The following is a 25,038-nucleotide window of genomic DNA, read 5'->3' as shown; positions in this document are numbered from 1 at the left end:
TCAGGGCTCTCCCAGCTGCACAGACCTCTCTTCGGTCCCAGGAGCTCCCAACCGCATGGCAGAGGTGGGCTCCCCTGGCCCTGGGCTCGGGGACCTTTTGGCACCAGGGTCCAGTCTCACAGCCTTGGTGTCCTCATGGGGATGTGCCAGAGATGCCTCTTCAGCATCATCGTACCCCGTGTCCATGGGGGGCAGGGATAGGGCAGCTCTCTCGGCTCCGAGGGCCCTGTCACTTTCGCGGGAGTGCACGCTCTCCCCTGGAAGCAGCAAGGTCGATGTGTTGCAGTTGGCCCCGTGCGTGTGCCCCTCCTGGGCTGTAAATCCCCTTCCTCCCCCTCCTCTCACTTCCCTGGGATTTTCAGCCTGTTATCTCCCCCCAGTTTCCCCACTAGGAAAACTCCTGGGGCAGGTTCCCTCCCCATCCCGGCAGGTCGAGCTCTCAGAGTGCAGTGACTCTTCGGGCTCCACGGACGGCACCCCAGGCCCCAGCCCCACTGTGTTTCCCCCTCACCTCTCTGGGCCTCCCCAGGTCCGACTCCCTCCTCCGCTTCCCTGGGTGCTTCCCAAGCTCCCTGCCCAGGAACAAGATCCTCCCCAGGGTCAGAGACTTCCCTGGCATCATCATAGCCATCTGCTGGGTCACCTCTGGGCAGAACAGGGACATCTGAAAGGAGAGGGGAGCAGGTGGCAATGAGAAGAGCCCTCCCGCAGAGCAGAGGAAGCAAGGGCGTGCAGGAACGAGGAGGGGCTGAGCTGCTGGTGTTGGTGGGGTCACAGGAGATCCAGCATCCTGCCCACCTCCCCTGGGGTCGCAGGAGCGTGTGTGTGACAGCAGGGACCCCTCTCGCCCAGCTGCAGGGTCGGCAGTGCCAGGCTCTGCACCAGAGCTGGCTGTGGAGACTCCCTGTGTGCTCGGGGAGATGCCGGTGCCTTGCGGCTCGGCTCCTTGGGGCGAGCTTGGGGCCTGCTGGAGGCAGGGACAGGTCAAGCCCAGGAAGTCCACCTGCGACCCCGTAGGGCACAGGGCTGCAGGCACCCAGCTCAGATGGGCACGTCTGACCCTCACCCGCTCTGTACGGCTCTGGAGACGCTCCCGAGGGTGATTCCTCCCCACCCCGATGGTGACATTCAGTGACACTGCTGCTGGTCACACAGCAACAGGGAGGAGAGACCGACTTTTCCTCTGTCTCCCCCTCCATTACCTGGTGCTGACCCAGGACCATCCTCCTCCTCACTGTCTCTAGGCTCAGGTTGCAGCTTGGTCAGGGACCTCTCTGAAGAGGAGCCTGGCAAGAGGAGCAGCAGGTGTTATCGGAGTGAGCCCTGATGACCCTGCTCATGGCCAGTGCTGCTGGGGGTGGGCACCCACACAGCAGGGACTGCACAGGGAGGAGGGCTCAGGGACTCCTCCTGCTCCCATGGGACAACCTCCTCTCAAAGGGCCTTTCCAAGCTGCCTGGGGACAGCCCCCTCCCTCACCCACCAGGCACAACCTCGGGGTGCAGTGGGGCAGGCAGGGAGGCGCTGTGCCCTGGGCTGGGACAGGCAGAGCTGGTGGGGAGGCAGCTCCTCTCCTGAGCCCAGCACTGCGCTGCTCTCCCCTCAGACCCCCATGGCCCAGCGCTGCGGGGATCGCTGGCCTGGGGGCTGCCAAGGTCCTGCCCTGGGTCAAGGCCAGGGGAAAGGGCCCTGCAGACGTGCTCCCTCCCACGAGGGACCCACACTGACCTGAGTGACTGAACTGCGCCTCCTTCTCCCACGCCCAGCTGTAGTCGATCTCCTGGTACACGGCCTCAGAGAAGGGCTCCAGGGACCTCCTGGAGCCTGAGACAGAGGCAGGGTTGGCACAGGGACATGGGGACAGGAGATGAGACCCCGACGCGGTCACCCAGCCCTTCCCCCTGGGCTAGCCCAGGACTGACCTCACAGCCCAACCCCACTGCTCTGTCTAGGCACCACAGCCACGTCCCCAATGACAACAGCATCCCTGGGGAGATGGCCTGGGGCAATGTCACCCTCATGCTATCTCTTCAGAGACAGCCCCATGCCCCTTTTGGCCCAGGGTCCAGTCCCTGCTCTGACCCTGGAGCAACTCCTAAGTCTCCTCTCCCCAGGGAGCTCCCCTCTCTCTGCCAGACGGGACCATAGCATGGCCCCTGCCCCACCACGGGTGGGCAAGGCTGGATGGAGGGAGCAGCCCAAGGACTGGACACCCACACCGAGAGATCCCCCTGGCCTGCGCTCCTCCCGGCACCACTCCTGCCCCACAGCCTCCCCTCCAGCACTGCCCAGAGCATGGACAGCAGCATCCTCAGATGTCTTTTGCTGCTCCCATCTCCCCCAGCCACTTCCTGCAATTTATCTCCTCACTCATCACTATCTCCTCCCAGGTTTGGGCTCTCTCCTATCCTGGTTGCTGGTGTCCCACAGCCAGACAGTGAAGGGACAGGGAATAGGACAGGAGGCAGCACCCCTACCCCAGCTCCGTTTGTGCCCCTCATGGACAACCTACAGCACCCGTGGGGCTGCCAAGAGGCATTGTCCACCCTGCGACCAATGAGGAAGGACCCACCTCTGCGCTGAGCCCTGGCACTTTGCACTTGCCCCACCAGGAGGGCCAGGAGCAGGCAGAGCAGGGCCCCCAGGATGATGCAGATGACAACAGGCACCGAGACTCTCCCGCTCTCCCTCGCACGGACCTGGGTAGCATCTGCATGGGCAAGGACATGGACGAGGCAGCCTCTGGCCTGGGGGAGGTAGGGGCCCAGGGACACCCCACTCCTGACCCCCCACACATGGCAGCATGGGGAAGGGGCACAGGGGTGGGTCAGGGGCAGCTCCACACTGCTGGGTGAATCACAGCCCTCCCCAAAGCCACCCACTCCCACCCCAGAGCCTCTTCTCTGTGGCTTCGCACCCCAGCACAGAGCCCCTTCCCTCTGGCTGCAGGTCACAGCCTGGCCCTGGGGAGATCAACCCCCAGGGAACAGGGGAGGTTACCTGCTCGGAGGGGTGATGTTGTCATCATCCTGGGTGCTGCTGCAGAGCAGAGAGAGAGAGAGAGAGAGAAAGATGCATTTGCGTGTGTGTGTGTGTGTGTGTGTGTGTGTGTGTGTGTGTGTGTGTGTCTGCAGATGTTCCCTACAAGTCCCATCTGAACTGTCCTTCTCTGGGTCCCCGTGAGAGGCCCAGGGCCCTCTACTCTGGGCCATGGGGACAACAGCACCAGCAGCCCAGGGGATGTGCCTGGGGGACGGGATGCAGGAGTCCCATGGCCAGAGGCCTGACGACACCTGGCCCCACAACAGCTGCTCCCACAACAGCTGCTCCCCACCTGCCACCAGACACCTGACCTCCCCAGGGACATCCTTGCTCTGATGAGCTCTGGGGCCTTGTGAGGACCCAATTGGGAAACATGTCCCAAAATGAGGGGATGAAGTGCTGCCACTCACCAGAGCAATTCACAGAAGCATCTTCCTTGTGCTGGCAGGTATCACTGTCCCCAGGCCGGGCACAGCAGTCCCAGAGAGATAGCTCTGTCCCTCTGCACTCCACCTGCTTCAGCCAGATGGAACCCGTCCCCTCCCCAAACACAGCCTCCCCCATGACAGACATGGCAGGGCCACAGCCCAACTGCCTGCATGCAACCTCGGCGTCCTTCGTGCCCCAGGAGTCGTCGCATACTGTCCCCCAGGAGCCATGGTGCCAAACCTCCACTCTGCCCGAGCACCGGTCCTCTCCTCCCACGGCACGAATCTTCTCCACCTCTGGAAAAGGTAGAAACCCCCACATCACTGGGGCAGCTGGGAGAGCCTGGCCAGGCAAGAAGGACACACAGAGGAGCAGTACCTGTGCAGCTCGTAGAGTTGGGGCACTTGGCCACTGGGGCTGAGGAGGTTTCTGGTCGTCTCCCTGCAGAAGGAAACACTGTGCTGAAGGGGCTGCTTCACGGGGGTCATGCAGGTGGGAGCAGGACTGACCTGTGCGTGAACCTCCCACTGCCTCCTTGGTCATGGACACAGCTGAAACTCCCAGTAATGCAGTGTATAACAGTGCTGCATTCCAGGGCTACCCTTGACTGTTCACCCTCCAAGGGCTAATGACTAGCAATGGAGCAGACGGATGTTCCCAGAGGGGAGGCTTGTCTGAGCTCCGGTGCCAGCAGTGCCCTGGCCAGTGCTTTTTTCCTACAGAATCCTCAGCCACCAGGACTGGTTGCACTCTCTCCCTTCCCATTCCCTCAGAAAAACGCAGCCATGAGTGGGATGCTCTGCATGGACTTCCCAAGCTAATAGGTGGTTGTTTGGGCCCTCTCTACGGGCAACAGAGAGCAACAGGCACCTCCGGAAGTGTCCAAGGTAAGGTGGAAGAGGCATCACCTGGAGGTGCCTCTGCCTCTGCCTCTCCTCGGGCTATGCAGGGAGCTCAGGACAGCTATTGCTGATGGATGTGTGTCACTCTGAGAGCTGATGTGTTTGTGTCACTGACAGCAGAACGGCCTGAAACGCAAAGTAAAAGCCACTCCAAGCTCTTTCTCTGCGTTGCACCTTGCTGAACAGGGAGCAAGACCTTGTGTGAGCCTTTGTGCCCAGGTAGCTCCAGCCTTACCACTGCAGGTGATGTGGGTCACTTCTCGTTGGTCATCACATGACTGTGGGTTCCAGGGAGCAGAGGGGCACTGCCAAAAGGAGCTGTTTGTCTTCCCACACTCAACACGATCCAGCCATGTGGGGCCAGACACCCTGCCACTTGGAACATTTATTTCAATGAACCCTCCATCTCCACAGCCCAGCTCTTTGCACACCAGGGACACGGTGTCAGGAGTCATCGAGTTGGAACAAACACTGCCCCATGTCCCGTTGTAGAAAACCTGCAGGCGCCCAGAGCAGCCATCGCTGTTCTCCAGCCTCAGGGCCATGAACTCTGGAAGGAAAGGCACAAAGTTGGAGGGAACAAGCTGGTCCTGGGGTGAGGAGAGAGAAACCTAAAGCACCCCTGACAATGCCCCAGGTTATTCTGCAGCATCCATGGGCAGGAAGGGTTACTCCAAGAAGCAGGGACCCTTCTGGCTACCTCAGGGCTCAGAGAGGCAGAGGGCACTGCTGGCAAGTCACCCTTTCACCCAGGGAGCAGAGAGAAGTCCCTGAGGTGCAGCAGTGCCCTCCCCTCTAACCCTTGGGGACGGCTGGGCTCTCCCTATAACCCTCACGAGGTCCAATGGGGACAGTGCACAGGTGTCCCCAGAACAGGGGCAGGAAGGGGGCTCGGGGCAGCCAGGGGCAGTCTCGGCCATGCCCTGCTCTCCCCTCATCCCTACCTCCCCGGGCACCAGGCTCCCATCACCACTCCCAGCACAGACCTGAGCAGACGACTCCTGCGTCCTCTTTGTGCCTGCAGTTGTGCTGCCCCCAGCCCCCGTGAGGGCAGACCCAGAGAGCAGCTTCACCCCCGGAGCACTTCACGTTGTCCAGCCAGATCTGCCCAGAGCCTCCCCCGAAATGAGCAGAGCCGGTTGCCTGCACAGCCACCCCACAGCCCAGCTGATGGCAAACGACAGTGGCGTCGGACAGGTCCCAGGAGTCATCGCAGACGGTCCCCCAGGTGCCCTGGTAGTAGATCTCCACTCTTCCAGCACAGCGCCCCGTCCCATTCACCAGCCGGACCCGCCGGCTCCCTGCAGCCAGGAGAAACCCCGTTCGTCAGGCCTTACGGCACGGGGCAGTGCAGTGCTTCGGGAACTGTCAGAGCGACTCACCCGAGCAAACCACCCCCACATCCTCAGCAATTCCTGCTAGCGCTGCCTCAGGCAGCGAAGTGTTGCAGAGGGTCAGGCGAGTCTCCTTCCCTGCACACTGGACCCTTCTCAGCCCCACAGGGCCCCTCCCTCGCTCCGGCTTTGGTGGGTTGTAGGCCTGCTCTGCCTCTCCGCACTGGAGCTGCCGGCACACCACGCTGGCATCGTTCATGTCCCACTGGTCATCCAGGACTCTGCTCCACGTCCCATGCAGGGGCATCTCCACTCGCCCATCACACCGGCTCCCTCCATCCATCAGCCGCAGGGATCCAGAAGGCCCTGCCCAGAGAGAGAGGGGGAATGCCCTGGACTCTCTGTGACACCGAGGAGCCCTGCACCCTGCCATGTGTCTCCCATTCCTGATGCCTTTGGACACCCTGGAGCTCACCTATCCGTATCCAGCTCACAGTGAGGAGCTCAAGGATGGCAGTTTTCCAAGGGATTTGTTGTCTTTTTTCACTCTAATCATGCACAGGATGAACACCAGCCTTGCTCCGTCTCCACGCTGGGACTGGCCCCTGCTGTGACACCCAGGGGAGAGCCCACACGTCTCTGCCCCTCTACTTCCTCTTATGGATCGGGGACTGGGAGCTGGTGTCCTCAGCCGGAAGCAGGAGGAGGGGGTCTTTCTGACAAAACAGCATGAGTTTGGAACGCATACTGACAAGAAGCGAGGGCACATCCCAGCCCTGCTGTGCAGCTCAGCCTCAGGCACTGCTCCTGCTGGATGCACCCAGGGCAGCCCCTGCGGGCAGTGGGATTGAGGTCTGCAGCACTCTCTGCAGGTCTAGGATGGGGCTGTTTGCTAGAAGGAGGGAACTGTGTCCTGCAGCCTCATCCTGTGCCTGTGCTGCAGGAGGAGAGTAGAGGAGCCCAGGCCTCATGCTGGCCCCCAGTACTTGAAATATCTGTCCTGGGGAGGCAGAGATGCCTCCTTTGTGCTCACTCCTCCTTTCTCACCAGGTAAAATGGTCTGCCTGCAGGCAAAGCCCTTTGAACCCCTCCACTGGAAGCCAGGGCTTCTCCAGGAAGAAATTCAGTTTGTCATTGCTTTGGGTTGCTGTGTCACACACAAGGGGCAGGTTGAGTTAATCCTGCATTTTCCCTGAACTCACCTGAGCAAACAACACCAGCATCATTGTCATGTGAGCATGGCAAGGCCCCCAGGGCAGTCACAGGGCACTGTCCCAAATGGGATTCAGTCCCATCACAGTGGAAGGTGTCTCTCCAGACAGGGCCGGTTCCTCTCCCAAAATGCCCTCCTCCAGGAACGGACTGAGCAAACCCACAATTGAGTTGATGACAGAGAACGTGCGCATCGGAGATGTCCCAGCGAGAGTCCCCAGGTCCCCAGCACCTGGATCTCCACCCGCCCCGAACACGCCTTGCTGCCATTCACCAGCCTGAATCCTGTGTATTCTGGGGAAAGAGGAGAAAAAGTGAGGAGGGCTTTGTGCTCTTGCACCCTCAGGTGTTCAAGGAGACGCCAAAGGGATAGCAGCCCTTTCTCCTCCTTCCACATCATTTCAAGATTGCAGACAATGACTCCACCCCTCCTGGACTCACACCACGCTGAGTGCAGTCGCTTCCCTCCTCCCCTACCCCACAGTGCATGGCTCACGGGAGGCATTTCACACCTCCTCCCTGAATGCTCACATGTGCAGGTGACACCAGCATCATTCGTGTGGGTGCAGGTCTGGTTGCTGAGGGACATCCTGGGGCAGGAGGGGAGGAGGGATTCATTCCCCACACACTGCAGCTCTTTGTCCCAGGTGGGACTGACCCCCTCTCCAAAGGGAGCTGCTCCAGGGACGGACAGGGCTGTGCCACACTGCAGCTCCCTGCAGATAACGTTGGCAGCTTTGAGATCAAAGTGTGAGTCACAGACTGTTCTCCACTGGTCTCCATCTCTGATCTCCACATGTCCTGAGCAGGGGCTGTCTCCTCCAACCAGCTGGACAAATCCTGGAAAAACCCACCGATGACAGGGAGTTCACAGAGGCTTCTGGCAGTTATATACCTGCATCCCACATGATTTCCAAGGCAGACACATCCAAAATGCTCCACAAACATCCCAGCAGCAGCTGTCAGAGGGTGTTGATGACACAAACCCCTCAGGGCCCCCTGCACCTTCTCTCACCCCCAACACAGCACCCAGGACCGGTGACTACCCCAGACCTCACAGCCACAGGTGCTGCTCAGGGAAATGCTGCTGCCCCAGATGCCCAGCCCTGCCCAGCACAGGCCCTGGGCACTGCAGCGCCTGGTCCAGGAAAATGGGCCCAGGCACTCATGGCTGCTGCAGCCTGCTCAGCCTCTGGGGAGCTCAGGGCCAGGCTGAGGAATCACCTTGGAGCAGCCCAAAATGCAACCTGTTCCCGGGGGTGTCCTGGGCTACCGGGGTGTCTGTGCAGGGAGACATGTCCCAGGCACAGAAATGGTGCAGCTGTAACCGGGTCAGTGTCTGGGCCAGCTGCCCCCTCTGACGCATGCCCGGGGAGGGGTGTGGGGCTGTGACAACCTTGGGGACCCTGCAAGGCTGGCCTGAGCATGCGGTGACATGGGAGGGAGCAGCCGACAGCCCTGCAGCCGCCAAGCCCCGAGCCTGCATGGGATCAGTCCTCGTGGGGCAGCCCTGGGCATGGGGTGCGAGGTGCTGCATGCCACCCTGCTCCTCTGCCCCAGGCCCTGCTCTTCTCCCCTCTGAAAAGCCCCTTCAGTTCAGCCGAGGGACTTGTGTCTGTGAGGGGAATGACCCAAGCGGCCCTGGCCATCTCCTGTCGTTCCCTGGGGTGCCAAGGAAGTTGTCCCTGGTGTCTGGGGCATGGGCACCCCCAGCACTGCCAGCCAGGTCCTGGCAGAACTGGAGGAGATCGATGGAGACCAAGAGAGGCCCCCTCGCACGGGGATGGGGGATTCATCTCCCATCTTGAAGCACCACCTGAGGGTGGGCTGAGCCCCACAGGACCTTCACGAGGTCTGTGCAGCACTGCAGTGGGATCACCTGGGGCTTTCCCCAGGGACATCAGCAGCAACAGTCCCAGCTTGGCAGCCAGAATAGCCATGTCAGGGCCTCCTCTGGTGCCCATGCATTTCTCCTTCAGGGCACAGCCGGGTTAGTCCCCTATCCCAGGCCCAACCCCAAAAGTGAGGCAATGCCTGACTCCTTACCTGAACAAATCACTCCAGTGTCCTCAGCATGATCGTAGTTATGTTCGCCCCAACCAGCATAACTACACTCAGACAGGGCAGTCTCGGTGCCTTGACAATCAAGATCATCCAGCCAAATTGGGCCAGATCCTGGCCCAAAATATCCATATTGAGGGGCTTGGAGAGCAGGTCCACAGCCCAGCTGCTTACAAACTACAGCAGCATCTTTCATGTCCCAGTCATCGTCACACACTGTCCCCCACTGGCCCTCGTGTTTCACCTCCACTCTCCCAGCACAGCGCTTGTCTCCAGCCTCCAGCCTCACCTCTGCAGCACCTTCAAACACAGATATGGGTCCTGTTAGGAGAGCACCCAGCCCCAGCACTGTGGCTGTGCAGCGTCCCCTGCCCAGGGTCGAGTCTCAGGCACTGGGGTGAGCCCTCTCCCCTCTGGGCTGTCCCGGGGCAATGTCGGGATCCCTCTTCTCCCCACATGCTGCATTGGGCTGCAGGATGCCCAGCTCTGGTCCTCCTGGGCCATTCCCACTCCAGAGCCTTTGGCACCTCCTCCCACCCCTCCACCTGGCCCATGCCCACCTGGACACTGTGTCAGGCTCTGCACAGAGCATCCATTCCTCCCCAGCCTGCTACCCCATGAACAGCCCTGAAACCCCAGCCTCCCCACACACTGCTGGCCCCCTAGGGCCCCCAGCCCCCTGCCCACCGCCTGCCCTAGGCACCACTCAACCCCACCCACCTCCCACAGGGCTTTCCAGGGCTTTTGACTGTGCCTTGGGAATCCCTGAGTGCTGCACTCTACAGCTGACCCACTGCCAGCTCCAGGGACACAGCGCTGGGGGAACAAGGCATCCCAAAAGGGTGCCCAAGATCAGGTAGCTATAAACACACTTAGGCACCAGCTGCTGTAAGCACATGAGCCCTGGAAGCACAAATACCCTTCTCCCACCCACAGAAGCACAAGGAAACACACAGGGTGGATGGACTTGAGCACCTTCTGCCCCTTGTCTCACTGCTTTGTGGGATGAAACCCCTTTTCCAGAGGGATCCCGATGACCCCACTGGTGCCCGTTGGCCCCAGGGCCGTGGGACAAGGAAGCAGGCACTTACCCCTGCAGGGCTGCACCCAGAGGAGCAGCCACAGCACCTGAGGGACGAGGAGTCCCTCTGCCTCCATCCGCAGCCTCCTGCCCTGACGGCACTGCCCTGCTGCACCCCACTCCCTGCCGCAGCTGCCGGTGACTCACAAGGGACAACAAAGACGGGAGGGAAATATATATCTGCAGGAGCTGGCCCAGCTGCAGGAGGAGCCAATCGAAGCAGCAGGCACCTTTTTAGACTTTATCTGGGGTTATCTCCCTTCTGACACAGCCCAGCCCTCCAATGAACTTCTCCAGCGCCATTCATGACCATATATGAGAGATGGCTCTGCTGCGGATGTCACGGTCATTGCTCTGGGGCATCATCGCAGGACTCACCCCAGTGGGACAGGGCAGCCTGTGGCAGGGAAATGGGCCTGTCACCCCTTGTACCCCAGTGTGGGGCCTGGGAGCTTTGGGCACCTCATACGCTGTGTGTGCCCAAGGTGCGAGTGTCTGGCTGTCCCTGTGCCAAGGGGACCATGGAGCTGGGACTGCACCTGGGACAGCTGTGTCAGGAAGGGAAGGAAACAGAAACAGCCCCTGACCCTGCTACAGCCCTGCTGTGCCAGGAGCGGCAGCAGTGAAAGGCCTCTTTGCCATGGCCAGAGACCCATCCCGTGAGCTCGGGTTCGTCGATCCCTTCCCAGACAGCCCGCGGTGGGTGCCTTGGGACCAGGGAGCAGGGAGCTGGGGCATTTCACTCCTCTGACAGCAGACAGGGAAGCCCAGGCGTTCAGACCCCCCTGACTCTCTGGGAGTTCCCCCAAGGGCCCGTTATTCCCTCGCAGGGGCTGATCGGGAGATCAAAGCCTCGCCTGCAGGTGCACAAACCACAGCCCACGTGACCTCGACAGCCTGCGCCACGCTCTCCCCGCAGCAGCGCCCAAGCCAGGAAGATGGTGGTTTCTCTCTGGGCTCAGTGCCCCAAGCAGTGTCACTGCACGCAGCCACTGTGCCAGCTCCAGCCCCAAACCTGCTCCCAGGCATGGGGCTGCTCCTGCTGCCTTTGCAGATACAGGTGCTGGGCTTGGGTCCCGGAGGGGGATTTTTCCCCACAGGTGACCAAACCTCTCCTGGGCCCCTACACTCAGGGCCAGGTAGGAGGACAAGTGTCTCCTGTGCAGCAGGGTCCCAGGGCTCACAACTCACAGCACTGCTCCAGCCCAGGGCCACTGACACCCAGCACCTCTCCATCTCTTTGTAACTCCCGTCCATCGCACACTGTCATTTATGCAAAACAGCACACACATTTCATTGCAGTTTCTCATTGGTGATGCTGCATCTCACCATGCTGCTATTGCACACCTTCATACATTTCAATGCCATTATACTTTCACATATGGTTATGTATTTTACTTTTCGACTTACTGAGTGGTTTTCTACTGAGACACGCTCAGGCACTGTATCAGGCTCTTTGAATATTATTGTCGCTTTCTTTTTTCACATTACTGTATTATGTTCCTCTTCCATGTGATGCTGCCTTATCCTCTCAGGAGCACCTTTCATTCAATGTATTTCCCTTCCCAACAGGCACATGGTTTGGATACTGATTGTGAGGTCACTGCTGCCTGAGTGCCTGATAGGTCAGCAGCAGGCACATGGGTGGGACATGTGCTTTTGAGCTCATTCCTGCTGGAGAAACTGAGAGGCCAGCAGCAGGGACGTGGCTTGAATGCCATCAGGTCAGTGCTCCCTGAATACCTCATAGGCCAGCAACAGACACAGGGCTTGGATCTTGATTCTGAGATCACTTCTGCCAGAGCCCTTGATCGGCCAGCAGAATGCACATGGCATGGAAGGTGATTGAAAGGCCACAGCTCCCTGTGATTTTGAGGTCACTGCTGCCTGAGTACCTGATAGGCCAGCAGCAGGCACTTGGCTTGCAGGTTGATTGAGGCCACTTAGGCCTGAGTATCTCATAGGCAAGGAGCACCCACAGGGCTTGGTTGTTGACTGCGAGATCACTTCTTCCTGAGTACCTGATAGGCCAGTAGAAGGCACATGGCTTGGATCTTGAGTCTCAGGTCTCTGCTGCCTTAGCATGGTGCATCAGGGACACAGAGGGGACCGGACTAGACATGGCAGCAGGCAGGGCCCCCAAAGGCCTGGAAACACAGCAAGGCCAACTCTCCATCCCTTGAAGTTGCTTTTATTCCCCCAAAGGCTTTGAAAGTGGGCTTTCTCAGAACATTCCTTTTCAGCCCTGGTCATGTTCAGTTCCAACCTCAGAGAATCAGATGAAGTGGTCCCAAGGGGCTTCACTTGGCCACATCTTTCCTCTCTCTTGTGCCTCTTCTGCTGCCAAAAAGAGGCCTCTCTAGACATTTTTCTCATGCCTTTCTTTGGGGGTGACATTACCTCTGTCTCCTCCAAGAGCCTTTACACCCATTCTCCAATCAGAACGTAGCAGATTGGACAGAGAAGCAGAGATGTCGAACATGTTACAGTCCCAAAGGTGATATTAAAGCAGGTGTACACATAAGAACAGGGACCCAGTGCAGACCTCGTAGGAAAACCTAACAAGCTCCCTGCTGTTGAACAGGGCAATTTCTACAGCACAAAGGCCCTGGAAAGCAGAGATTACTAATGCTACTGCTCACACCAGCTCTGGATTCATTTAGTGGCCTATAAAAGTCTTGCTGGCTCCCTGGCAGGCTTAACAGGATGTACAAAGTCACACTCAATGTCCATGTTTGCCAGAGTATAACATCTTCATTTTAAATGTGCTAGTACTAAATAATGATGATGGAGTGGAATAAATTCATGTGCATGCTGCTGGCCTATGAGCTGCTCTGACAGAAGTGACCTCACAGCCAACATCCAAGTCTTTTGTCTCAGAATTGACCTCCCAAGTGCTTACCCCCACCATATACCTTCTGCTGACCTCTAGGCTTCAGGGACAGAAGTTTCCTTAAAAGAATATCCCCTGCCATGAACATGCTGCCGGCCTACCAGCTTCTCCCACAGAAGGGACCTCACAGTGACATTTACATTTACATGTGCCTGTTGCAGGCCTATAGGCTGCTGGGACAGGAGTGACCAAAAAGTCAATTCCCAGCCATGTGCTTTTGCTGCTGGCCCATCAGAGACTTGGAAAGAGGTGACCTCACAGTTACCTTCACAACAATGTGCCTGTCCCTGGCCTACGAGCCTCTGAGACAGCAGTTACCGCACTGTAACTTCCCTTGCCATGAGACATGCTGACCTATCAGCTGCTCAGGCAGAAGTGATCTCCAGAGCACACATCCCAGCCACGTACTTGCCGCTGCCCTACCAACTGCTCAGCTAGAATTGACTCACATTCACATTTCCAGCCATGTGTCTGCTGTGATCCAACCAGTTCATCACTCAGCAGTGACCTCACAACCAACAGCCAAGCCTTGTTCCTGCAGCTGGCCTATCAGCTACCCTGGCAGAAGTCACCTCATCATCAATAGCCGAGCCATGTGCCTCCTTCTGGCCTGTCAGCTACTGGCAAAGAACTGATTGGACAAAGGTGATTTTCTGGCATAGCTCTTGTAGACAGCCACGACCTCACTACCCACATCCCGGCCATGCAGCTAGTGCCCCCTGCCGCTCCCCCTGCCCTCCCCAAGGCTGAGCCAGCTCCTGAACGGCCTCCCTGGTTCACCTTGTGGCATCACACAGTGCAGCAAAACACCCATTTTGTACAGTTACTACCCCAAAAGAAGATCAGCATCTGCTCTGTGCTACCTACCCCTAGTCTGTGACACTTAGGAACTGGAGAACAGCCTGCAAGTAATTCTCGGCACCATTTTCTAGTGGCAGGATTGCACGGGAGCTGCGCTCATGAAGCTGCAGACAGTGGGGCCTCACGTCCCAGGCAGAGGGAGAAGCCTTCCCGCAGCTCAGCAGTCTGTTCCCTTCCCCAGGGCTGAGCAAACCCGGCAAATCATCAAGGGCAACAAGCATTCTCCTGTTCTGCGGTCTGACCTTCGGGAGCTCCTGGAGGAAAGCAGCCCGGCCGCCAGCACCGCTGCCCCCGCCCCAGCGCCAGGGCACCCGCCGGCGTTTCAACGCCCGCGCAGCCCCCCCCAGACCCGCTCGCACCCGCTCTCTCCCGCTCTCTCCCCTCCCGCTTTTCTCCCGCTCCTCTCTCACACCCGCTCGCCCAGGGACCCGTCGCGGGTCGGGGCTCGACCCTCCTCTCCCCGGGGGTGGCTGCAGAGCAGCGCAGCGCCCTGCCCCGGGCGGAGGCCTGGCTGCGGAGGAAGCCGCCCGGCCGGGCTGTCGGCGCCGAGGGGCCTCGCTCCCGACGCTGCTGCCTGAGGGGCTGTTTGCGCCCTGCCCCGAGCGACCGTCCCGGCTCTGCGCTGCCCTGCTCGCTCGCGCCTCCGCTCTCCTCTCCCCTTCCTCTCTCCCTCTTCTCGTTCACGTCTCTCTTTCACACCTTTTCTTTCCCTCCCTCCCCCTCGCTCCCTCTTTCTCTCCTCTCTCCTCTCTCCCCCTTTCTCCTCTCCCTGAGGACGCACCCATGCTGGTCTCTGATTGGCTGATAGAGCCGTCACTCCAAGGGATCTCCGCCCTCCTCCTCTTGCTGGCCAATGGGAGGCCCGCACTGGGGGCGATGCCATGGCAACGTCCTGACCTCGTGACCCAGCAGCTGCTTTCCCCTCCGCGATGGCGCCATCTTGGTGGCCGCTGGCGGGGTGAGATGCTCCTTCAGCGCTGATCAGCTGCCGTCCCGGGCGGACGCGAGTGGAAATGCGGCTCGTGCCCGGGTCGAGTTCGGACACTGAAGACGGGACCGCAGCCCCGCTGAAGGAGCCCTAGCGTTTCTCCGCTCCTGTCTGTGCCTCGGTGCTCGAGGCAGCCCGCGCGGGCGCTGTCTCCTCGGAGCCCGGCAGCGCGGGAGAGCCGAGCGGTGGCCTGTCTGACACGTACAACCACGGGAGACCCGCCTGCGGTTTACACCGCAGGAGAGACCAACGCCTCTCCCTGTCGGACGAGTGCTGTTAGCTCCAAGTGATTTATTACTATCGTGCTGAGCAGTTTAAGTACTGTTACAATTTACCATAATTTCTTTCTCCTATTTTACTACCATCTTAAGAATTTCTCTTTTTCTAATACAAAAGGTGGCTTTTTCACTGCACTCAGTGGGAGGGAAAATGAACCTACATGCAGTGTGTGATTGGAAAGTCTCAAACACTTGTTCTGAAATGTCTCTATCAAAGGTGAACATTTGAACAACTTTTTTTAGCTTTGAAGAACCTGGCTCAGTGTCAATTTGACTTTGTCGTTATGCACATTCTCTATTGAGATGTCCTACTGCTTGTAGGCATTGTTTCAAACCTTTCTAATTCAGCTGAAATACCTTCTTCCAGAGAGTGTCACAGTCTGAGAGAACTGTTTTTTTCCCTCTCTATTTACAAGAGACAAGTTGATAGGTATGACCATACTAGAGGTATCCTCTGAGCAGGGAAGACTTATCTTCTTCCTCAGAAAATGTGAAATAACAGTGAGAAGGTGGTGTATGCACCTTGTGCTGCATTCTCTGATTTGCTTTTTTGTGATTGTTGAATGGATGCTCTGTTTACAAGCAGCTGCTCCAGGACTTGGTCGTTCAGTCTAAAACCTATCCAAAATAACAGCTGGGGTTGCAAGATGCAAAAAGACTGCCTGATGCCTCTGTCGCATAGGCGCAGCCAGCTGTTAATCTGTTGTGATTTTGCTCCTCGGATACTAAATCTTATTGTCCATCGTGCACTGAAGAATGATGTTTGCCTGGGGCGTGAGGTTAGACTACAGGCTGAAAGGGGCTGTGAAGCTTCCTGTGCTTGTCCCTGTGACTCAGCTTTGGATTGCTGTGAGCCTGTTTTCCTTGACATCTCATCACCTCCCAAAGAATCTCCCGGGTCCCGTGGTTTAGTCACCTGTCACAGGACAATGTGTCCTAGAATCGTTATCATAAATGGACTTAAGCTCCCTTGTGACCGTCTCCCTTCATTGCGAGCCAATTCCAGAATTTCCTTTTCATGTATTTGAGGCCTTCTCAAAGCCAAACTGCTTTTAGGGATGGCAAATCTATGTGTATTAGTGCCTGTGACAGCATTGCCTCTGAGCGCAACTGGTTCCCTGTCCGTAGAGCTACTTCTGTTATCTAGACTACCCATGTTTCCTCTGTCTTTGCTTTGCTCCATTACATTAAATTCTCCTAGTGTCCTTTTGAATGATAGGCACTTTGTTTTTGGATCACATTCTTAAGCTGCTGTTGTTGCTTTTTGTTTTAATTTCAGTTCTCTTTTTTTTTTCTTCAAGAGAGATCAGAATTGTCCACAATATTTTATATGATCTCCCTCAAGTGCCACTGTGAATACTTGTGTCTGCTGGGTAAGTACTGCTTTTTTCATGATTCTGCTGGTGCATTATTAGCCTGTGACTAGCTGACACACTCAGTTTTGTATCTGAATAAGAAATTCACGGTGACTTCCACATTTGCTAAACCCTGGTTTAGAGCAGAAATTCTTGTGGTTAATGCTGGGTGCCAGAATGATGTTCCTGTTCTCTCCTCCTGGGTGCTCCCTGTGGCTACCACTGCCCTGCCCTTTGAGAACTCTAGGGTAAAAAGGAAAGATAGATTCATATAATTCAGGAATCTCTGTGGTTGTCCTCCTTTTCACTTTGTTAATCACTTTTTTTTTTTTTTTGGTTAACATGTCCTGGGCCATGAATAAACATGTTAACAGAGAGGCAAGTAGGCCATGACCTCAATTGAAAAGTACAGGTTTTCTTGCATTAAAATATGCATCCATTTTCTCATCTCTATTAGATTAAAAGATATAAGCCTACAGTAGAATGTCTCATGTCTCTAGTAGGTAAACCTAGATGGTTGTATTCCAATGGTCCTTCCTTGCTTTCTGCATGGTAGACCTGTGTGCTAATCTTTTGTGTATCTGCAGCTCCTCGATAAAGTTACTGTGTTGCAGAGCCTGAACAAAGTTACCCTGTAGGCGTCAAGTGTGCACACATCAGCTCTTCTGCATGTTTGTCTCTGATCTTGCTTGTCTTTTCATTAGGAAAACCTTGATATGTACTCCTGAGGAGGAAAGAACAAGACTTGATGATGAAATTGCTGACAATGAAGATGGCAGTGTAGGTTAGTTCTGGCTTTCAATTTTCTTTACTGTGTTCTGGCCAAAAGCTTTGCCTTCAACAGTGGAAATGAGCTGAACTACTGGACATTTTTCATCTATTCACATTTGTGTATAGCCTTAGAACTTACAGGCCATAGTCATGGATGGACTCCAGGGCCCTGCTAGTAAGCTCAGGAAAGAGAATCAGAAAAAAAAAAAAAATCAGTCCTTTCCCCAAGTGCTTACAACTAGCAGAAGAGAAGGGCAACAAATGCAGGTGGGAATACAAGGCAATGGGGAGTCTTATTCTGAATGATAAGCACTGCTCTCACTGCAGCAGTAGCCTGATATTTTTCATGGGTTTTGAGCATCGCAGCAAGAATTTTCAGGAGGTAATAGGAATATGATGCATCTGGAAAGCTCCTCCCAAGTGTGAAGACAGTAGGGGAGAAGGGAACATGCTTCTGCATTTTTGCGTTGAGCAGGCAGAGAGTGGGAGGTGCTGTCAGGGCTGGCTTGGAAGTCAGAGCTGTCCTCTGGGTACTTAGTGGGAAGTAACATAGGAAGGAGGATAAGTCGTGCAAGCCCTTAGCAACTTTGGTCTTGCTATGACAGAAGAAACTTGAAGGGTTTCAGGAGAACGCTCTTTGTGTTTCAGGCAGTAAGTTCAGAATATGATCTCTGTAGCAACTTTCAGAATGGAGCTGAGTCGGGCAAGGCTATATTTCAGGACAGAAAAGCATGCTGCAGTAGTTTAGGTGATCAGGCCTTGATTAGGAGATGTAAATATGCAATACCTCATGAAAGCAGGCTCTCTCAAAAGTTTTGCAGCCTGTGCCAGACTTGAACAGTGGAAATGAAAAGCTACAAAAAGATACAAGCCAAATGCCCATGAAAGCAGTATTAATTATCCCTGGGGTAATCTTTGCAGAATCCCAGAGTGGAAGGAGACTCTACAACCTCTCTGGGCAACCTGTTCCAGGGCTCTGTCACCCTCACAGCCAAGAAGTTTTTCCTCATGTTCAGATGGAACTTCTTGTGTTTCAGTTTGCACCTATTGCCTCTTGTCACAGAATCACAGAATCACAGAATCGTTTAGGTTGGAAGGGACCTCTGGAGATCATCTAGTCCAACCTCCCTGCTCAAGCAGGGTCACCTAGAGCATATTGCCCAGGATCACATCCAGACGGCTTTTGAATATCTCCAGCGAAGGAGACTCCACCACCTCTCTGGACAACCTGTTCCAATGCTCTGTCACCCTCACAGTGAAGAAGTTTTTCCTCAGGTTCAGATGGAACTTCCTGTGGTTCAGTTTCTGCCCATTGCCTCTTGTCCTGTTGCTGGGCACCACGGAGAAGAGGCTGGCCTCATCCTCTTGACACTCCCCCTTCAGATACTTGTACACGTTGATGAGATCGCCTCTCAGCCTTCTCTTCTCCAGGCTGAACAGGCCCAGCTCTCTCAGCCTTTCTTCAGAAGAGAGATGCTCCAGCCCTCTAATCATCTTGGTAGCCCTCCGCTGGACTCTCTCCAGGAGTGCCATGTCTCTCTTGTCCTGGGGAGCCCAGAACTGGACACAGTCCTCCAGGTGTGGCCTCTCCAGGGCTGAGGAGAGGGGCAGCATCACCTCCCTCCACCTGCTGGCAACACTCTGCCTAATGCACCCCAGGATACCATTGGCCTTCTTGGCCACAAGGGCACACTGCTGGCTCATGTTTAACTTGTTGTCCACCAGCACTCCCAGGTCCTTCTCGGCAGAGCTACTTTCCAGCAGGTCAACCCCCAGCCTGTACTGGTGCATGAGATTATTCCTGCCTAGGTGCAGGACCTTGCACTTGCCTTTGTTGAACTTCATGAGGTTCCTCTCCGCCCAGCTCTCCAGCCTGTCCAGGTCCCTCTGAATGGCAGCACAGTCTTCTGGTGTGTTAGCCTCTCCCTCCAGTTTAGTATCATCAGCAAACTTGCTGAGGGTGCACTCTGGCCCTTCCTCCAGGTCATTGATGAATATATTGAACAAGACTAGACCCAGGACTGAGCCCTGGGGGACACCACTAGCCACAGGCCTCCAACTTGACTCTGCGCCATTCACCACAACCCTCTGAGCTCAGCCATCCAGCCAGTTCTCAAGCCACCTCACCGTCCACTCATCTAGCCCACACTTCCTGAGCTTACCTAGGAGGATGTAATGGGAGACAGTGTCAAAAGCCTTGCTCAAGTCCAGGTAGACAACATCCACTGCTCTCCCCTCATCTACCCAGCCAGTCATTCCGTCATAGAAGGCTATCAGATTGGTCAAGCATGATTTCCCTTTGGTGAATCCATGCTGACTCCTCCTGATCACCTTCTTGTCCTCCACATGCTTAGTGAGGACCTTCAGGAGGAGCTGTTCCATCACCTTTCCAGGGATGGAGGTGAGGCTGACAGGCCTTTAGTTTCCTGGTTCCTCCTTCTTGCCCTTTTTGAAGACTGGCGTGACATTGGCTTTCTTCCAGTCCTCAGGCACCTCTCCTGATCTCCAGGACCTTTCAAAGATGATGGAGAGTGGCCTAGCGATAACATCCGCCAGCTCCCTCAGCACTCGTGGGTGCATCCCATCGGGGCCCATGGATTTATGGATGTCAAGTTTAGACAAAAGATCTCTAACCCGATCCTCCTCAACCAAGGGGAGTCTTCCTTTCTCCAGCCTTCCTCTCTTGCCTCCAAGGTCTGGAATTCCTCAGGACTGGCCTTAGCAGTGAAGACTGAAACAAAGGCAGCATTCAATAACTCTGCCTTCTCTGTATCTTTTGTCACCAGGGCACCCGCCCCATTCAGCAGCGGGCCCACGTTTTCCCTAGTCTTCCTTTTGCTATTGATGTATTTGAAGAAGGCCTTCTTGTTGTCCTTGACATCCCTTGCCACATTTAATTCCAACTGGGCCTTAGCCTTCCTTGTCGCATCCCTGCACACTCTGACAACGTCCCTGTATGCCTCCCAAGTGGCCTGTCCCCTTTTCCACATTCTGTACACTTCCTTCTTCTGCTGGAGTTTGGCCAGGAGTTCCTTGCTCATCCATGCAGGTCTCCTGCCCGCTTTGCTGGACTTCTTCCTCAGAGGGATGCACTGATCCTGAGCCTGGAGGAAGTGATGCTTGAATATTAACCAGCTCTCTTGGACCCCTCTTCCTTCTAGGGCCCTACCCCACGAGATTCCCCTAAGTAGGTTCCTGAAGAGGCCAAAGTCAGCTCTCCTGAAGTCCAGCGTTGCAATCCTACTCATTGCCCTGCTCCCTCCTCGTAGGATCCTCAACTCCACCATCTCATGGTCACTGCAGCCAAGGCTGCCTCCAACCTTCACATCTCCAACTAGACCTTCTTTGTTTGTTAGTACAAGGTCTAGCATTGCACCTCTCCTCGTTGGCATCTCCACCACCTGGGTCAAGAAATTATCATCAATGCTTTGCAGGAACCTCTTTGACTGTTTGTGCCTAGCTGTGCTGTCTTGCCAACAGATGTCAGGGTGGTTGAAGTCTCCCATGAGAACCAGGGCCTGTGATCGTGAGGCTTCTTCCAGCTGTCTGTAGAAGGCCTCATCGATGGCTTCCTCCTGGTCAGGTGGCCTGTAGTAGACCCCCACAACAGTGTCACCCATGTTACCCTGCCCTTTAATCCTTACCCATAGGCTCTCAACTTGCTCTTCATCCACCCCGAGGCAGAGCTCCATACATTCTAGTTGCTCCCTCACATAAAGAGCAACTCCACCACCTCGCCTGCCTGGCCTGTCTTTCCTAAAAAGCACATAGCCATCCATGACAGCATCCCAGTCATGTGAACTATCCCACCATGTCTCTGTCACTGCAATGAGATCATGGCCCTGCGACCGCACACAGATCTCTAACTCTTCCTGCTTATTCCCCATGCTGCGCGCATTGGTATACAGGCATTTGAGAGAGCCAGTCAAGCACGCAGGCTTCCCAGAAGAGGTGCAAGAGGATCCTCCATAGCCACGTTGCATGCTGTCTCCCCTGGTTCTATGCACCCGCTGGAGGCATCCTGACTTGAGCGGTGTTTTACTGACTCCCCTGCCACTATACCACTCCCCTTCCCCCATCTTGCCTAGTTTAAAGCCCTCCGTACCAGGCTGGCCAATCTGTTGGCAAAGACACGCGTGCCCCGCTTGCTGAGGTGGATCCCATCACTCCCTATCAGCTGTTGATCTTCAAACAGGGTCCCATGGTCATAGAAACCAAAGCCCTGTTGCCAACACCAGCGGCGCAGCCAGCTGTTAACTTGGAAAATTCGTCTACTCCTCCTCCTGTCCTTTCCCCTCACAGGCAAGATTGAGGAGAAAACAACCTGGGCTCCCAGACCCTTGACCACCATTCCCAGAGCTCTGAAGTCCCGTTTGATGGTTTCCAGTTTGTCTTTCGTGTCATTAGCACCCACATGGAAGATCAGCAGAGGGTAGTAGTCCGACGCGTGGACAAGCCTTGGCAGTCTTTCCACGACATCTCTTATTTGAGCCCCTGACAGGCAGCAAACCTCTCTGGACAAGAGATCAGGTCGGCAGATAGGTGCCTCTGTCCCCTGCAGCAGGCAGTCACCCACAATTGTCCTATTGCTGGGCACTACTGAGAAGAGTCTGGCCCCATCCTCTTGACACCCTCCCTCCAGATACTTGTACACATTGATGAGATCGCCTCTCAGCCTTCTCTTCTCCAGGCTGAACAGGCCCAGCTCTCTCAGCCTTTCTTCAGAAGAGAGATGCTCCAGTCCCCTGATCATCTTCGTAGCCCTCTGCTGGACTCTCTCCAGTAGTGGCCATGTCTCTCTTGTCCTGGGGAGCCCAGAACTGGACACAGTCCTCCAGGTGTGGCCTCTCCAGGGCTGAGGAGAGGGGCAGGATCATCTCCCTCCACCTGCTGGCAACACTCTGCCTGATGCAGCCCAGGATGCCATTGGCCTTCTTGGCCGCAAGGGCACATTGCTGGCTCATGGTTAGCTTGTTGTCCATCAGGACTCCCAAGACCTTCTCCACAGAACATTCGTCCCTAGGTGCAGGACCCTGCCCTTGCCTTTGTTGAACTTCAGGAGGTTCCCCTCTGCCCATTTCTTCAGCCTGTTGAGGTCCTTCTGAATGGCAGCACAGCCCTCTGGGGTATCAGCCACTCCTCCCAGTTTAGTGTTGTTGCTCGTTTTGAAGCAGACTCTCTAAGCGTACAAACAAAGTCGAGTTTAGGGAGTAGACATTGCTTTATTTTGTGCAGGGTGCTCAGTGGATAATTCCACAAATCAGGCACACCTCATTACTACACAGCCGACACTTCATACAGTTTGAGCTACAGTTATCAGTACAATTTACAACTACATTAAGTTATCCTCATTTCCCATTGGTTCCTGTTAGGTCTCATCTTCGTTTAAAGTTACAGTATCCTCCTTTTCTACTACGCATGCTCCAAGGGGAGGGGGCTTTGGTTGTTAGGGGGGAGCTTCCCTGTTCGTGGGTGGGTTCTTTACTATGCTGATTAGGATAGTTCACCTGTAGTCCAGGCAGTTCTCTTCAGTTTATCACCTGTCCTTGTTCTCTTCAAGCTCATGTGGATACTTATCTGGCCAACTTATGGTGTCATCCTGCTCCTTTCTTCAAGGCCTTGTTTTGTTAACTCTCTGTGAAAGACTGAGTAATGAGCTTCTTCCTGGAACAGTGGGTGCCCAGCCAAGCATTATGTACAACAATTACACCTAGTTACATTCTCAGGTCTTTCAAATGGCATTTCTCACACAGATACCTCAATATCATCAGCAAACTTGCTGCAGGTGCACTCTGTGCCTTCATCGAGGTCATTATTGAATAGGTTGAACAGGATTGGACTGAGTGTTGACCCCTGGGGCACACTGCTAGCTACAGGCCTCCAACTAGACCCTGTGGCATTGATCACAGTCCTCTGAGCTCTGCCATTCGGCCAGTTCTCAATCCACCTGACTGCCTGCTCATCTAGCCTGCCCTTCCTGAGCTTGCCTATGAGGATGTGATGGGAGACAGTGTCAAAAGCCTTGCTGAAGTCAAGGGGGACAACATGCACTGCTCACTCCTCATCTATCCAGCCAGTCATTCCTTCATAGAATTCTTCCCAGGCATCAAGGTGAAGCTGCCTGGCCTGTAGTTGCCCAGCCCTCTTTCTTGCCTTTTGTGAAGATGGGGGTGGGAGGGCATTTATTTTCTTGCAGTGCTCAGCAACCTCTCCTGATCACCGTGACCTTTCAGAAAGAGTCAAGAGTGGCTTTGCAATGACATCAGCCAGCTCCCTCAGTACTCATGGGTGCCTCCCATGAGATCCCATGGACTTGTGTATGTCCATTTTTTTGAAGTGTTTCCTCACCGGCTCTTCCTCCATTGAGGGCAAGTCTTCCTTTCTGCTGGCTTCTCCTCAGGTCTCAGGGGCCTGGGATTTCTGAGGGCTGCTCTCACCAGTAAGACTGAGGTGAAGAAGGCATTCGATACCTCTTCCTTTTCTGTGTCCTTTGTCACCAGGGCCAGTGTCCCATTTAGCAGCAGGCTCACCTTTTCCTTAGCCTTGCTTTAGCCGCTTATGTTCTTAGAGAAGCCTTCCTTGTTGCCCTTCATATCTCTTGTCAGATTCTGCTTCAGGTGGGCTTTAGCTCTCCTGACCTCACTGCTGCATGCTTGGACAACCTTTCTGAATTCCTCTTGGGTCACCTGTCCCTGCTTCCCCCTCTTGTGCACTTCCTTTTTATATTCGAGATAGTCAGGAGCATCTCGTTCATCCATGCAGGCCTCCTACCACCTTTGCTTGATTTCCTGCTTGTTTGGCTAGACCATTCTTGCACTTGGAGGAGGTGATCCTTGACTGTCAGCCAGCTTTCTTGGACCACTCTTCCCTCCAGGGTCATCTCCCATGGGATTTCTCCAAGCAGGTCCCTGGACAGGCTAAAGTTTACTTTCCTGAAGTCTGGGATTCTACTCCTTTTTTTTTGGCCTGCACCCTTCTCACAGGATCCTGAATTCTACCTCTTATGGTTGCTGCAGCCGAGGCTGCCCCTGACTTTCACCTCTCCGGCCTGTTCTTCACTGTATGAGGTCCAGCAGAGAGACACTTCTCCTGAGACTCTTCCGAGTCCTTGTCTCTGCTGGACCCCACATTCAACATCCCAGCCACATCCCCTTTACTGGCATCTCCCTTTCCCCTGTTGCCAGTGGGATTACACACACGTGGGACAACACACCTGGTGGGATTAAAAAGGGCTCCTGAGGAAGGCAGGCTGAAAGAGCAAGAGCGGGAGGTGTGCTCTTTTCAAAGAGGTGGCTGGAATGCACGTAGCTTTGCCTTGGAATGGGTCACGAGCCAGATGAGAGCTTGTGGTAAGGATAAGAGGACCCACTAGTATGGCTGATGCTGTGGTGGGTGTTTGCTAATGGCTTCTGAAGAGGGAGAGGAAGTAGCCAAAGCCTTTTTAGGCAGCTGCAGGAAGCCTCATGGTCACAGATCCTGGCTCTCACAGGGGAGTTTAACCACCCCGGAATGTGCAGAAAGGGCAGTAGGTCTGGAGACAAGCAGCCCAGGAGATTCCTGGAGGGCATTGAAGAGAATTTCTTGGACATAGGGAATGAATGAGCCAATGAGGGCTGGACTCTGTTGTTGACAAAGAAAGAAGAACTGGATGGGGATGTGAAGGTTGAGGTGGCTGCAATGACCATGAGAGGGTGGAGAAGTAAGACAAAGAAGAGAATCACAGCTCAGGACTGCAGGAGAGCAGCTTTCAGCTAGTTCAGGACCGGCTGGGCAGGATCCCATAGGAGACTGTCTTGGAGGGCAGAGGGGCCACAGATCTCTCTTCCATCTT

At 55.4% G+C, this 25,038-nt stretch overlaps 1 protein-coding gene across 1 annotated transcript; it reads right to left on the bottom strand.

Moving 5' to 3' along the window:
• LOC138063533 (antigen WC1.1-like) lies at positions 1-23,965 on the bottom strand. The gene is made up of 17 exons (XM_068923150.1): positions 23,894-23,965; positions 22,251-22,386; positions 14,713-14,859; positions 8,966-9,280; positions 7,451-7,759; positions 6,910-7,182; positions 5,756-6,073; positions 5,360-5,674; positions 4,609-4,923; positions 3,850-3,912; positions 3,453-3,767; positions 3,001-3,039; positions 2,573-2,710; positions 1,729-1,824; positions 1,203-1,286; positions 512-664; positions 1-257 (listed from the first exon to the last, which is right to left on the bottom strand). The coding sequence occupies exons 1-17, from the start codon at positions 23,963-23,965 to the stop codon at positions 1-3; spliced, it is 3,345 nt and encodes a 1,114-aa protein (XP_068779251.1).
• Between the last annotated feature and the right edge of the window lie 1,073 nt (positions 23,966-25,038).

The sequence above is a fragment of the Struthio camelus genome, chromosome 32 (genome assembly GCF_040807025.1).
Source record: "Struthio camelus isolate bStrCam1 chromosome 32, bStrCam1.hap1, whole genome shotgun sequence".
Lineage (NCBI taxonomy): Eukaryota > Metazoa > Chordata > Aves > Struthioniformes > Struthionidae > Struthio > Struthio camelus.
The sequence above is the reverse complement of the archived record's forward strand: the minus strand, read 5'-3'. Positions and strand labels throughout refer to the sequence as shown.

Bases quoted from the DNA above. Each gene is read 5' to 3' on its own strand.
- LOC138063533 (XM_068923150.1), bottom strand. From the start codon at position 23,965: ATGGATGAACGAGATGCTCCTGACTATCTCGAATATAAAAAGGAAGTG. The intron at 3,040-3,452 runs GTGAGTGGCAGC...TCTGCTCTGCAG, and splicing joins TGCTTCTGTGAATTGCTCTG to CAGCACCCAGGATGATGACA. The intron at 1,825-2,572 runs GTGGGTCCTTCC...CCTCTGTCTCAG, and splicing joins TGCCAGGGCTCAGCGCAGAG to GCTCCAGGAGGTCCCTGGAG.